The following is a 13,110-nucleotide window of genomic DNA, read 5'->3' on the forward strand; positions in this document are numbered from 1 at the left end:
TGGCACAGTTCAGAGTTCATTGTTAAGCCAGACTCCTAGGATTGACGGGGGATGCAGCGTAACGTCCTCCTGTGAGGAGTACTTCCCGAAACACCGCCCCCTCCCTCCATGGTGCCTCGAGCTCCAGGGAGCCAGTGGGCCTCTGGGCTTCTCACTCCCTAGGGAGGTAAGGGGTAAGAAAGAGAGCTCACACAGTGGCACCCTGGCATGCTAGAACTTTCCTCATTAGTTGTCACCCTCTCGGCTCGCAGTCGAGGTTGAAGATGATGACTGGATAGCTAATCTCACTAAAAGAGTGCTGGCTCACAGGGCAGGCCTGAGTGTGCTTTTCCTCCTGCCCATCCTCCCACGCCCTGGTGCTGATGGGAAGAGCAGAGTGCCCCAATGTGGATGTGTCCCGGGAAGCACAGGGAGCCTCCTGCCTGCTCACACCAAGGTTGGAGAACCCTTCGCCACCTTGAAGCCCTCCCCTCTTTCAATATACTTGCCTGAAAAGCCATTGCTGCAGGCAGCAGAGACCATTGAGAACAGCTAATTGACTCCAGGCCTGTGGCTTGCAGATATCTGGGAACACAGGAACACAGTTCAGCTTTTAGAGAGAAATAATGGCTACAACCACTTTCATTTGCTCGGTTTCTCACTGAAAAATGACTTCAGTTACCAGGGTCTTGCACCCTCAGATGTCTACACTCCACCATTCCTCAGCCCTCCTTCATCTCTCTCTTCTAAGAAGGCTTTATGTGACTGGATTGTCCCTAGGTTATTGAGAAATGTAGCCTAGATGATTGGCCAACTGCCTGGGTTCAAATCCTACCTCTGCTCATAAGCATAGGTGGCTTTTGAACTTCTCTGTAAGTTCAAGCAAGTCTCTTCACCTGTCAGACAGGGGTCCTTTAAGGATTCACTGAACTCCATGCATACAAAGCACTTTAAAAATCAGGCAGATACTCAGTATTTGCTGCTATTGAGAACTTTTACAGGCAAGATCTCATTGAGCCGACAGTATTCCTGTAAACGGCATTTTTCAGCCTCTTTCCCCATGATGGGACTGAGATGACAGTGCTCCCTTACCTCAGAAGCCAGTCAGAGACCCCGCTTCATCCAGATGAAATTCCACCAGTGGCATGACCACGGGACATCATTTTGTCTGAGACTGATGGTGCTGCTTGGACCCATTCCGTACAGACAAGACTGCATGCTGCCTTGACTTCTTGAAAATACTCCACTTCCTGAAAACATTGCAGCTCCTTTTGTGCATTTTAAAAATGCTTCCTCAGAAAATATTTTCTCTTGGTCCTCTTCCTCCTCCTTTCTTTTTTTTTTCTGTGCCAGTACTGGGCTTGAACTCAAGGCCTAGGCATTGTCCTTTACCTTTTTACCTCAAGGCTGGCACTCTTCCACTTGAACCACACCTCCACTTCCAGCTTTTAATTAGAGCTAAGAGTCTAATGGGCTTTCCTGCTTGGGCCAGCTTTGAACTGTGCTCCTCGGATCTCAGTCTCTTAAGATTACAGATATAAACTACTAGCAGTTGGCTCTGCTTTCTTCTTGATGCAGGATAAAGCTGGCATCTGGGGTAGGAAGTTACTTTCCTTAGTGATTGTCTGCCCTTCACTCCATTTCTTCTGAGGAACTCACCCCCTCCTCCCGGGGGTGGAAACCCGCGTGGTTGAGAAGGTGTGCAGCAGTGCGGGGCCTGGTCTGTGCTCGGCAATATCAGGAGGCTCTTTTCAGCAGAATGCACAGTGCCCTGGGCCTGCTTCACCACGGGGGGGAATGCTGCTTGGGTCCTCTACCGTGGTGTCGGTGGGCCTCGTGAGCTGCACCTGCAGTGCAGTGTGCCTCCAGAATGTGCCGGGGTAGGAGCAGGGCTGCTGAGAAGGGAGGCTCATGGGAAAAGGCATGGGGAGATCCTCTCTGGTTTTGTGCTAACTAGGAAAGCATTGAGCAGGGAAAAGCAGACCCGCCGCTGTCTCCCTTGGGTTGCAGAGGGTTTCAAAGGTGACATCGTGCCAGGGCCCCTAATTATAAAACCAACAGGCAGAATGTAGCTCACACTTGAGTGATGCAACTTGCTTTCTCTTCCCTCTTATTTAAAGCACAGTCTTCTATTTCTTAAACATTATTTAAAAATGACACCTTACCCAGTATTGTATGGCTGTATGCGTGTGTGTGTGTGCCACGTACGTGTATTGGGAACTGGATGTTTTAGGTGTCTTAAATAATTCTGATTTACTAACTCTTACTCCTCCTCCCTCCCTCCCAGCCCTTTCTTTTCAGAAGACACATTTAGACAATCACCCTTCGCCTCCAATCCGAAGGATCTGCTACCCGGCGAACCTGCGCTTCACGGAAGAATACCTGCCCCAGGTATGCATGCATTGTTGACTTGGCTCCTGCAATTGGTTGCTTAAGAATTGCTTTCCTGAAATGTACGACTTTTCAGACTTGCAGCTTATGCACTGCGGCTCTTGCTTTGAAGCTAGGTTTTAGAGAAAGGGAAGAAAAAGGGGGTGGGCAGAATGCCATTTCACCAACCGCCGGTTTATTAAAATAAAATGCAGATGGTGATAACCTCTTCATCTTTGCTTTAAGAGCTGATTGTCCTTGACTCGCTGATATTCTGTCCATGCAGTGAATGCCTTTGCCTTTAGAAACAGCCAAGGGTAACCTGGGAATCATTTGCTTTCCACATTGTGCTTCCAGCAGGCAGCCAGCAAGGTGGGGGAGGGCTGAGGGGAGAAGGCCACACCCCCGCGAGGCAGGTCCTGACCCTTCTGGGGTGTGGATCACCACAGAGACCACTCGGGTTTCCACAGGAGCAGCACAGCACATCCAGAAAGTCTTACCACCAGATTCCACCTCTCCGGGCCATACCACCTCCTCAGAGCCGCCGAATGCACCTCCTCGGCCCCCACCCCACCACAGCTGTTCAGGCAGAATGCCTTACTCATTCTGCCTTTCGTACTTCTCCTTGCCAGAGTAAAAGAAAAGATGTTCTTGCTGGTTTGCTGTTGCATTTACCAGCAGCCTGGCCATCCCTTGGGCTTAATGCCCAAGTTCTGCACATTCTTATGGAATGCAAATGGGTGAGGACCACTCGCTGTGATCCATGCTGCCTGCCCACCACACCCCCAGTCCCTGGGCCAGGAGCTTCCTGCCAGCTGCCGACATGACCTCAGCCAGTTCCCCATTCATACGCCCCAGGAAGCAGAGTGGGAGGCTAAGGTTCCACGAGGGCAGGAGAGGCACATATGGAGGGTGATTGCCTCTGCTTCCATGGAGAACAGAGTCCCAGAGCCTCCCACTTCCAACCAGCAGCCTGTGTCACCTGGCACTGGGGGACAAATTCATTTGTAATTTGTGAAGAGTCGTGTCTGAACTGCTGGTGTGGGTGTGGCAGGTCATTAGCAGTGGGTCATTAGAAGAATGGGGAAAGACATTCTTGAGTCTCACCATGCCATCGCCTCCCAGCTCTGCACATCCAGCCAGAGTCCAGACACCTGCTTGTTCCTTCGTTTAACAGCCAGGACTTTGTGGCCACCCCAGAACCAGCACTCTTACCCAAGAACACATTACAGAATACCTAGTTTAAGGAGAGGAAGACAATGCTGCTTACTTTGTGTCTTCATTCTCAAACAGGGCCTCGTGGAACGACTGTTTACTTCCCACAGTGTCATTTTAAATAGCATCTTCCTGGTCTCAAAATTATTGCCCTGCCGTGAAGTTGATGGATTGTGACTTTCTAATGTCAAAATAACCGCCTAGGAATTGCCTGTCAGAGTGCTGTGACCCATGGAGCCAGCATCTCATAATGTAGATACAAAGCCTCTCGTATAGTATGTACGCACTCTGTGCTGCCTGTGTCATGCTTGGCTCAGCCGTGTTTAAAGAAAGGTTTATTCTCTTGGGGTTAAAAGAGCAATACCCGCCTATGTTTGACTGTGCATAGGGGCTTTTCTGTGACTTGTTTGATTAAATTTAACTTTTTGTTAGAGGAAGGGAGGTCATAGGTCATCTTAACTGGGATAAAAAAAAAAAAGTGAAGTCCCCCTGCTAAAGAATAATCATCTTTCAACCGAGGCTTAAATAGGCTTCCATCAGGTTTAATAGGGGGCGTATATACATTCTGTTGCATGAAGTTGTGGGGTGTTCTTGGTTTGTTTATGTTTTAATTTTTTTCCCAGTCTTGGAGCTTAAACTCAGGACCTGAGCACTGTTCTTGGCCTTCCTCAAGACTAGCACTCTACTACTTGAGCCACAGCACCACTTCCAGTATTTTCTGTATATGTGGTACTGAGGAATCAAACTCAGGGCTTCATGTTTGCTAGGCAAGCATTCTGCCACTCAGGCTCCCAGCCCTGACGCTGTGTTTTAATAGAAGGTTCCTCCAGAGCTGTGATAAGATGTTGTATAAAATGTATTGGGTACAACATTATCATCTGAAGTCAGGAAAAATGTATGAACGGGGATTTGGGCACTCTGGCCCCTCCCTGTCTCTCTGCTTTCTGGCCTCCATGAGGTGAGCAGCTTTGCTCCATCACATGATCCTGCCATGATGTACCAAGCCACAAAGGTCCAAAGCAGCAGGGACAACCCACCATGGCTGAAACCTTTGAAAGTATACTGGAAGAGGACACTATTTCAGACAGAAGTCTGTGGGAAGAGGAGGTCCAGGTAGATTTGCTGTGCTGTGCATGTGCTTCCAGCCCTATGGAAAAAGAGGGACCCAGAGAGGGAGGTAGTGAAGTAGGGTGAGGTTGGTAGATAGGAGGACTGTGAAGAAATTGAGAATAGCACAGTTAACTAGGCATTTGCCTTCAGCAGATGGTATCGGCAACTCACAGCTGCCACCATTACAGAGAAACAGAATAAACACAGAGCCTCACAGGGTGCTGGGCTTGCTTCTTGCCAGGATTTCTAGACTGGCTTTCCTGAGACTCAAAAAAACTCAGGATCCAAGAAACCAACCTTCTTCTCTGTCTCTTTGAATGTCTTAGACAGAGGCCACATCAGGAATCCTTAATAAAACGAAGTAAAACCCCCCGTCACTGTCTGTGGCTGTGGATTATTGAGTGTACCCCAGGCAGTGGTGTTGCTGTAGGAATTTTACAAAAGAAATAAAAGGGCTTTCCTGCTCTGGGGGAGATAGAAATTACAGACCGTGTATAATTTAATATACTTTGTTTAATTTATAGTACTCTCGCTTGTGCAAGATTTGCATTAATAGAAGAAAGATTCCGAAGCCTGGTGGTTTGCAGGGCATGCAGGTGACTCTGCATTGAGAGAAGACTTATTACCATCATACCTGCGGCTATTTATGCTTTCCCCTCGTCTGTCTGTGAACAAGGGCTAATAAGGGAACTGTGTAAAAGTCTGCCTCAGTCCTGCGTCAAAACAATATGGAGCTTCAGTTCTGTTATTATGATTTTGAAGTCACAGTATGTTTGCTCTGTATTAAGCCAAAAAAACAAAAACACAACCAGAGTGGGTGTGAAGGAAAATGTGGGTCTCCCTGGGATTCTTTCATAGTGTTTGGAGTCACCAGTGCTTCTGTTTGTTATTTCAGATGGAGCCTGGAGTTGGAGGATGTAAAACATATCAGCTATTATATTTATAAATCCTTACCCCCTCATTCTTTTCTCACTTGCTTTAAATAAGACTGTTTTGTTGTTATTTAGAATATATCAATAAGAGGAGAAAATAAAGAACGTTAGCATTCCTTGAAAGATAGCATTCTTTATATGGCTAGGGAGAAGTTTTAGTTCCTTTCCAGACTTGGGGTGCCAATCAGGAGTTGATGTTGAATCAAGACGGGTTTCGAGATGGTGTGTCTGCCTTGTCCCCTGGTCCAGTTCTTGAGCCATGCTCTCCCATCAACCTGATCCCAACAGTACTGTGTCACCTGCTCCTACAGTTTGCATCTTATTTGTCTCCTTGAGGCTCTCATGTTGAAGACTTAGTCTCTAGTCCATGGTACTATTGGAGCTGCTTGAAGCTTTAAGAGGTGGGGCGCAGTAGAGGGATCTTCCATCCCTGGAGGCATGTCCCACCCCGCCACATCCCATCTGTCATTCTGTCTGTCTGTCTGTCTGTCTGTCTGTCTCTCTCTCTCTCTCTCTCTCTCTCTCTCTCCCTGTTTCCCTCCCTCCTTCCCTCCCTCTCCCCCTCTCTGTCCCCCCCTCTCTCTCCCTCTCTCCCTCTCTCTCTTTTCTGACTGACATGACAGAGGAATTGCTTCATTCTACCATGCACTCCCCACCATCGTATTTTACCTCATCATAGGCCCAAAGCAACGGAACCAGCAGCCATGAGCTGAAACCTCTGATCTATAATCCCAAATACACTCTCTTTCATATAAAGCCTTCATCTGATATATTTTGTCACAGCGACATAATAAGGCTTACAAGTGCATGTTCTCTTCTAAACTCTAAATAAATAATTTAGGCTGTAAGGGAACTGTGTCACAGCAATGCCTGGCATAACTTATGCCACCTTCAAGTTGCCTTCATCCTGCCATGCCATGGACTATAGCTGAAGGATCTGTTTCAGACAGTTTGCCTAAAAGATAGGTCTTAATATATGCATGCCACTTTCTTTTATGTTAAGGCTTTCTACCCCATACCAAGCAAGAGAGATACAGACAGACAAGCAGATGGACAGAGATACAAAGCTGTCCTGGGTTACAGTAAAGTGTTTTCTTTACTGTAAAATCTTTCTCAAACATGACAGATTCTTTTTAAATTCAGACTGAGCCATAGAAAAACATTGGATGTTGGTGTTTGCCTTAAGGAAAAAAAAAACCAAAAACTCTTATTTGATGAAACGTTCATTCTGTAGAGACAGAGTGGGAAGGGACTAGCTGTCAGGGGTGTACTAAGTTAAGTGCTGGACAGATGTCATCTCATCTGATGCCTCAACTCCTCCAGATGTGGGGCTTAGATTTTCTACATTGCTGGGAGTCACAGAGCTGGTGAGTGGCAGGGCCGAAATTCAAAGCCACGGTGCCCAGCGCATTTCTTTTCTTTCTGCTCCGTGGTCCAACCTACCAAATCAGGTGATGTGTCGCCAGCCAGTGCACTAGAGGGCTTCCCGGAGTCTGTCCACACATACCCTGCTCACTTGGCACTGGACTTCCTTCTTTCTGCTAAGAATGAAAAGTAGTCCTTTCAATTAGATACTTGAAGAAATAAATGGTAAATATCATTCCAGTTTCGTACTGTCACGCTTCTGTCTTGCCTCTCTTTTGTTAATACCTGCCACTGTGATGGTACACAGGGCGTCAGCCAATGTGAATGGGACTCTGGGTTCATAGGAGGCTCTGCTGAAACTAGTTAAATAGAGCCTGTTTCACCAAACCGAGTGGTATTGGGGGAGTAGTTGGAAGGAAACGTTCCAGACTGGAATTCAGGGGAGCCTGTAGCCCCTGTCCAATGCCTGAGAGAAGATTAGGACATCAGGCTTCTTTCACAGCCCCACTCTGTCAAAACTTATACATGCTCAGAGGCACCACAACTCTAACCCCAGTTCCTTTATGTTCTTCTGAGGTCCGGAACCTGAGGGCTGTCAGGTTTACCCCTACCAGGAAGACCTGGAGAAAGAACAGAGCAGTCCCCATAGGTAGTTCTTGCACCACAGTGTCAGGGAGTGGGAGGCGCAGAGGGTACAAGTAGGGATGTAGAGAGGCGGATGCTGTCTGTTCATCCGGCTCCTGAGTACGTGGACCAGTCATGTTGTGGAAATCCATCACACTGAGCACATAAGACGTGCATTGGTCTGCATTGGTCAGCTTCCACTACAGGGCCTCAGCACCACTACAGGGCCTCAGGAAAACCCATCCACTTCCGAGTAAGGCGCCGACGACAGTGGTCGAAGACCTCAGTTCTGCAGCTTGAGGTGTGTAGTGATGTTTCTAAAGGTGGCAGGACCTGGGGCATGCTGGTTCACAGACTCCTCTCTGTTGGGCTCCACCTCTGAAAAGTCTCCCACACTGCCTGTAACAGTCCCTTCCTGTACTTGGTAGCTAAGTTACAGTCTGTGTGTTTACCAAGTTGTATACTTTCAGATTTTTCTAATCCAGATAATGTGATTGAAGGCTAAAATTGTATGCTTACAACTACCCCATCTAGCCCACACCAGCTGATTTGGTCTCAGTGTATGTGTTTGTTTTATGCTAAAGGAGAGTTTATTTTATTCTAAAAGAGAGTTGTCAACCCTATTAAGTACAATTGGTAGAGAAAGATCTTTCATTAATTAAGCATTGTCAGCTTTGTGTCCAAATTAGCCCTTACCCAAAATTTAGCTAATTAAACTTAGTTGAACCCTTAACTCGGGCTTCACACAGGAATTCTTAAAAGGGTGGTAACCTTTCCAAAGGAACAAATATATAGATATAGATATCGATCCAATTAGATGCCTCCTTTAAGCCACAGAAATAGAAGGAAGGAAGGAACTGGCCACTTGGCTAAGCCCCTTCATCTCCTGCCAAATGACATGTGGCTACAGGCACTCAATATAAATTAAAGATCATCATTAGTACTCTCATGTCTGTACTCGGTAGATGATGGTAATATACAAGCCCTTTAAAAGCCTCCTTGAGGGCATTTCTCAGGGACAGGTGAGCCATGGGGCGGTGTCATTTTGACCGTGGCCCAATGTCTTCTCTGAGCAGAGAAAAATACTCATAGGTGCACATAAGACATTTCAGATGGGATTTCTAAGGTCTCAGAAATGCCTGTAGTTGTTTGCTTCCACAAAAACTGTTTAGATGCCTTGAAAATAAATTATGCTAGGAAAGCCCGAATTCTTGAATATGTGTGTGTAATGGATGATGGGGAATGTTTGTTTGAAAATTGCTATGTAGTGACCCAGGCTTTGGTTTGGGACTGGCTAATTCAATCTACAAGGCCTTTTATAGATATATAAAGAAATTTACAATATGTTCTTCCATTCTTTTGCTATCAAGAATACATATTCTCATTTCATGCAATTTCTTCTTTGTGTTTATTCCTTTTCAGGGCAGCAGCTGGCCTCTGTAACCAAAAGGTAGAAAAAAAAATGAGAAGAAAGTCATTCCACTTGCAAACTAGACCATCTATTTTCACCCACACATCCATTCTGCATTCCCCTGCGTAGCACAGATGACGACCCCCACAGCACACCCCTGTCCCATTTGGATCTAGGAGTTAGTGGATAATCAGAGGCCACATTCTCCTTTGTCCTAAGTGTTTCCTTTAGTGAGATAGCTAACGCTTCTGTTTTCAGTCTGTCCTTGAGCAAAGAAAGTCATTAAGTAGTTGTACAAAAGGATGGCCCTGCTTTGCATTTGCTTGATACTAAGGTCAGTGTTCCATGTCAGGTGTGCCTTTGAGATAATCCACATAGAGGGCCCTGGAACTCTGCAAATCCAGCAGGCCCCCAGCTGAACACATCATTTCCCCCCACCACCCTGTCCTCATACCTTCTCCCTCAAAGGAAGTAATCAACCAACACATAACTGAGAATCTTCCTCTCCTGTTTGGTTGTTTGTCATGGGACTTGAACTCAGAGCCTGGGCACTGTCCTTGAGCTCTTTCACTCAGGGCTGGCACTCTATTACTCGGAGCCACATCTCTACTTCCAGTGGCTGGTGGCTAATTGGAGATAAAGAGTCTCACAGACTTTCCTGCCTAGGCTGGCTTTGAACCACAATCCTGATGTCAGCTTCCTGAGTAGTTAGGTGTGAGCCACCAACATTCGGCTTTCCTATTTGCTGTCTTACTGGGTAACGTCATCCTCACCACTTACTATAACTCACTCCCGTGTTTGGACCAAGTTTGAGTTCCCCCAGAAGCATATTATGAAACAAAGATCTGAGTGCACTTAGGGTTTGCTTTTATTTGTTTGGAAATAAGATAAGGAAATACTGTATACTGGCAATGGGGTAGAGAGAAGAGCCAGAAAGCAAGAGATAAAACAACCACCATCCAACAGATTATCAACATGGACAACCCCGATTAATTTCTCTGTACTCTGGTTTTCTAGAAGGCAGGTTCTGTCATGTCATCTCCAGCTCTGGTGCCTCCCCGCTCCCTCCGCAGTGACGCTGGCACTTGGATGTGTGCATGTGATTGTTAGTAGTTGCTGCTCCCTTTGGGAACTGTTCCCTAAAACCAGATGTCCTTAGGCAGTTACAGTTTCCTATTTTCTTCCCCGCTTCCTGACTGGGTTATAAGCTCCCGTTGAGTATAAACTGCCGTGTTTAACCACTAGCTCCCCCAGAAGGCAGCACCCATTATAACTCAACAGATCTTAGATGAAAGCTTGTTGTGGAAAAACTGTATCAGAACAGTAGTAGTTGTCCATGTTTTCTTAAAGTGAGATCTCTGTAAGACTGTAGTACAGATTTTTTTTAACCCACATGAACACATATAAGGTATGTGATAAAACTTTTCTAAATTCTGGGGTCTCTGTAATGAGTGTACCTGGTGCAGCTCTTCAGCAAAGTACAGACATTGGCAGGAGAGATCACAGTCCTCCAGAGCTCATTTTCTCACGTTAGGTGCACAGCTAACTGCTAGCAACCATAAAAGTCATTTGGCATTTCTGGAGCCGCGTAGTAGATGGAGGTGTGAGGAGTGCACGACTTTGCTTGGTTTGGTGGTTACTCTCCAGTCCTCAGTCCGGGAGGCGCTCTGGAGCACAAAGATAGAGAAACAAACCGGATTCCCGACTGGAAACGGGCGAGGTGAAGCTGTAGGGTTCCATCGAAGACTTCACAGCAATTATGTAAGAAAGAGGAGCTGTAGGAATCTATTTGAAAAGATGTCCAAGACATTTGTTAGATAAAAAGAAGGAAAAAAAAACAGGCTCCAGACAAGTGTCACCATGATCCCATTTATGGGTTTGTTTTTTGTTGGTTTTTTTTTTTTTTAAGGAAGAACCTTTTATGTTCACACAATATGCTTGTGTGGTTTCAGCTGATTTCTCCACAGACAGAAACTCAATGGTGGTTGAAGAGTAGAATGAAGAGGACAGTAAGTAAGAGGTAGTCTTGTTAACAAGTGTGTTATTTGCACATATGTGTGTGCCTGCCCTTCCTCTGTTCCTTTCTGTCTGTCTGTCTTCCTTTCTGTCTCTTCAGCATTTTCACATACAGTTTGGAACCGTAGTGAAGCATATCTAGATTAAGGGACCTATTGAAATGAATAGATGAAGCAGTAATTCTTAGCCTTTTTTTTTTTTTTTACAGTGAGCTCGCCTGGCTAGAAACCAGAGATAAACGAGATTTTTAAATGCCTCATAAAAATTTAAAACAGGGAAGTGGGGCTGTGGCTCAAGAGATAGGGTGGTAGCCTTGAGCTAAAGAGCTCTGGGACAAAGCCCAGGCCCAGAGTTCAAGCCCCACAACCCACCAAAACAAAACAAAACACTGGAAGTTTGACCTAGTGGTAGAGTGCTCGCCTAGCATGCACAAAGATCCTGGCTCGATTCCTTGGTACCACATACATAGAAAAAAGAAGCCAGAAGTGGTGCTGTGGCTCAAGTGGTAAAGCCCTAACCTTGAGAAAGCCCGAGCACAGTGCTCAGGCCCTGAGTTCAAGCCCCAAGATGGGCAAAAAAAATTTTTTTTAAAACAGCCATGGTCTGAGGCTACCATTTTTCAAAATAATGTGTATACAGACAAAAAGATCAGAAATGGTAAACTCTAGACATTAAATTTGCCTCAGTTGGGATTTCAAGTTTTTTTACCTACATTGGTTTTTTTGTTCTGCCATTCTTACAATAAATGTATTATTTGTATACTCAAAAAAGATATATTCTCATACTGAGTGCATGACACCAGATCTTTCCAGAAGTTTCTATCACAAAGATACGCTTGGATCTTTAGACAAGATCATTTTTGGCAGAACTACGTTTAAATGTTTGGAGATGCTTGAGGTGGAAGAGATGAAAATCTTGAAAGGAAATGGTTGCAGCCAGTTGGGGATGGGGGGACTTACTCAACTATCAAAACTCTTTAGACTTAACAGACGCACACGCCCTGTCCACTTGCTGCAGGGGACTTCTGTGAGTTTTCCATCCTTGATCCTGTGCGTGTTGGGGTGCCTCCTTCCCACGGGGGCTTTCCAGTCAAAATGATTCCTCCAGCTGTGGAGTCGAGTTTCCCACCGAAAGTACTCAGGAGTGAGTCACCAGAGCAGCTGCTTCTATAGGAACTTCAATGGGATTAGGCTGGGGATGTGCAGTTGAAAGATTTGTGAATGGGCGGGTCCCAGGAAAGAGGCTGAAGAGGTTATTGGGCAAATCAGCAGCGTTACAGGAATGGGAAAGAGGCCAGGAAGCGGGATAATTATTCTTAAAGAGCGTCCAAAAGTAGCATGATATACCAAAAAGATTCAAGTCTAACCTCTGGCTGCCAGTTTCCATTGGAGAGTGTGGAAACAGGAATTAACCGCTGATGTGTATTTGGAGCATGTATATTCATATGTATGCATGAATATATATATGTGCATACACACTTAAGAGACAAGATGACATATACCAATTATTTTTTGCTTACTAATTTTGTCTGTAACTCTATGGGTAGCTGCCAAAAGTAAAAGCAGAGGAAAAGTTTATTCCAGAAAAGAAAGAAGAAAAAAAGAAGAAATGTGAGCTCTTTCAAATGCTTTTTACATGTAGGCATGCTTTCGGTATGTGGAAGTTATTTTTAACACTATTTTTGGTCAAATTGTTTTTTCATTTTTCTGAAAAATGTTAATTTTTAAAGCACTTCTGTCTGTCTCCCAACTGTTACTTTTATCACTCGAAAATGTGGTATTTTAAAAATACCATCACTGGTGTCATGTGGAGATTTGGCTTGGATTCCATGTCTTTCATAGTAATTAATGGTGTGCTTTAAGGAAAGGCATTTGGACATGAAGAAGGAAAATAAAAGTTCAACAAGAATGTTCAGAGTAGTTGTCCTTGGTGATGATGAGAAGCTTGGGTGTGGCTTTTGTCGTTTATTGTCCCCTTTTATCTTTTTCTTGAGTTTTCTCAAAACAATCATCAGACATTTAATTCTCAAGAAAAATTAAATTCAGAGAATGAATGAGAAGTTAAGGAACAGAGACAAGGCTGGTGGTG

At 45.2% G+C, this 13,110-nt stretch overlaps 1 protein-coding gene across 5 annotated transcripts in view; it reads left to right on the forward strand.

Moving 5' to 3' along the window:
- Znf827 (zinc finger protein 827) overlaps window positions 1-13,110 on the forward strand; it is a 140,828-nt gene that overhangs the window by 94,632 nt on the left and 33,086 nt on the right. For all 5 annotated transcript variants that reach the window (XM_090356880.1, XM_090356883.1, XM_090356881.1 and 2 more), the window contains exon 8: window positions 2,267-2,370. In XM_090356880.1, coding sequence (XP_090213006.1) covers window positions 2,267-2,370 — 104 coding nt within the window. The remainder of the gene's footprint in view (window positions 1-2,266; window positions 2,371-13,110) is intronic.

The sequence above is a fragment of the Megascapheus bottae genome, chromosome 23 (genome assembly GCF_031878675.1).
Source record: "Megascapheus bottae isolate mThoBot1 chromosome 23, mThoBot2.hap1, whole genome shotgun sequence".
In the NCBI taxonomy this organism is placed as follows: Eukaryota; Metazoa; Chordata; class Mammalia; order Rodentia; family Geomyidae; genus Megascapheus; species Megascapheus bottae.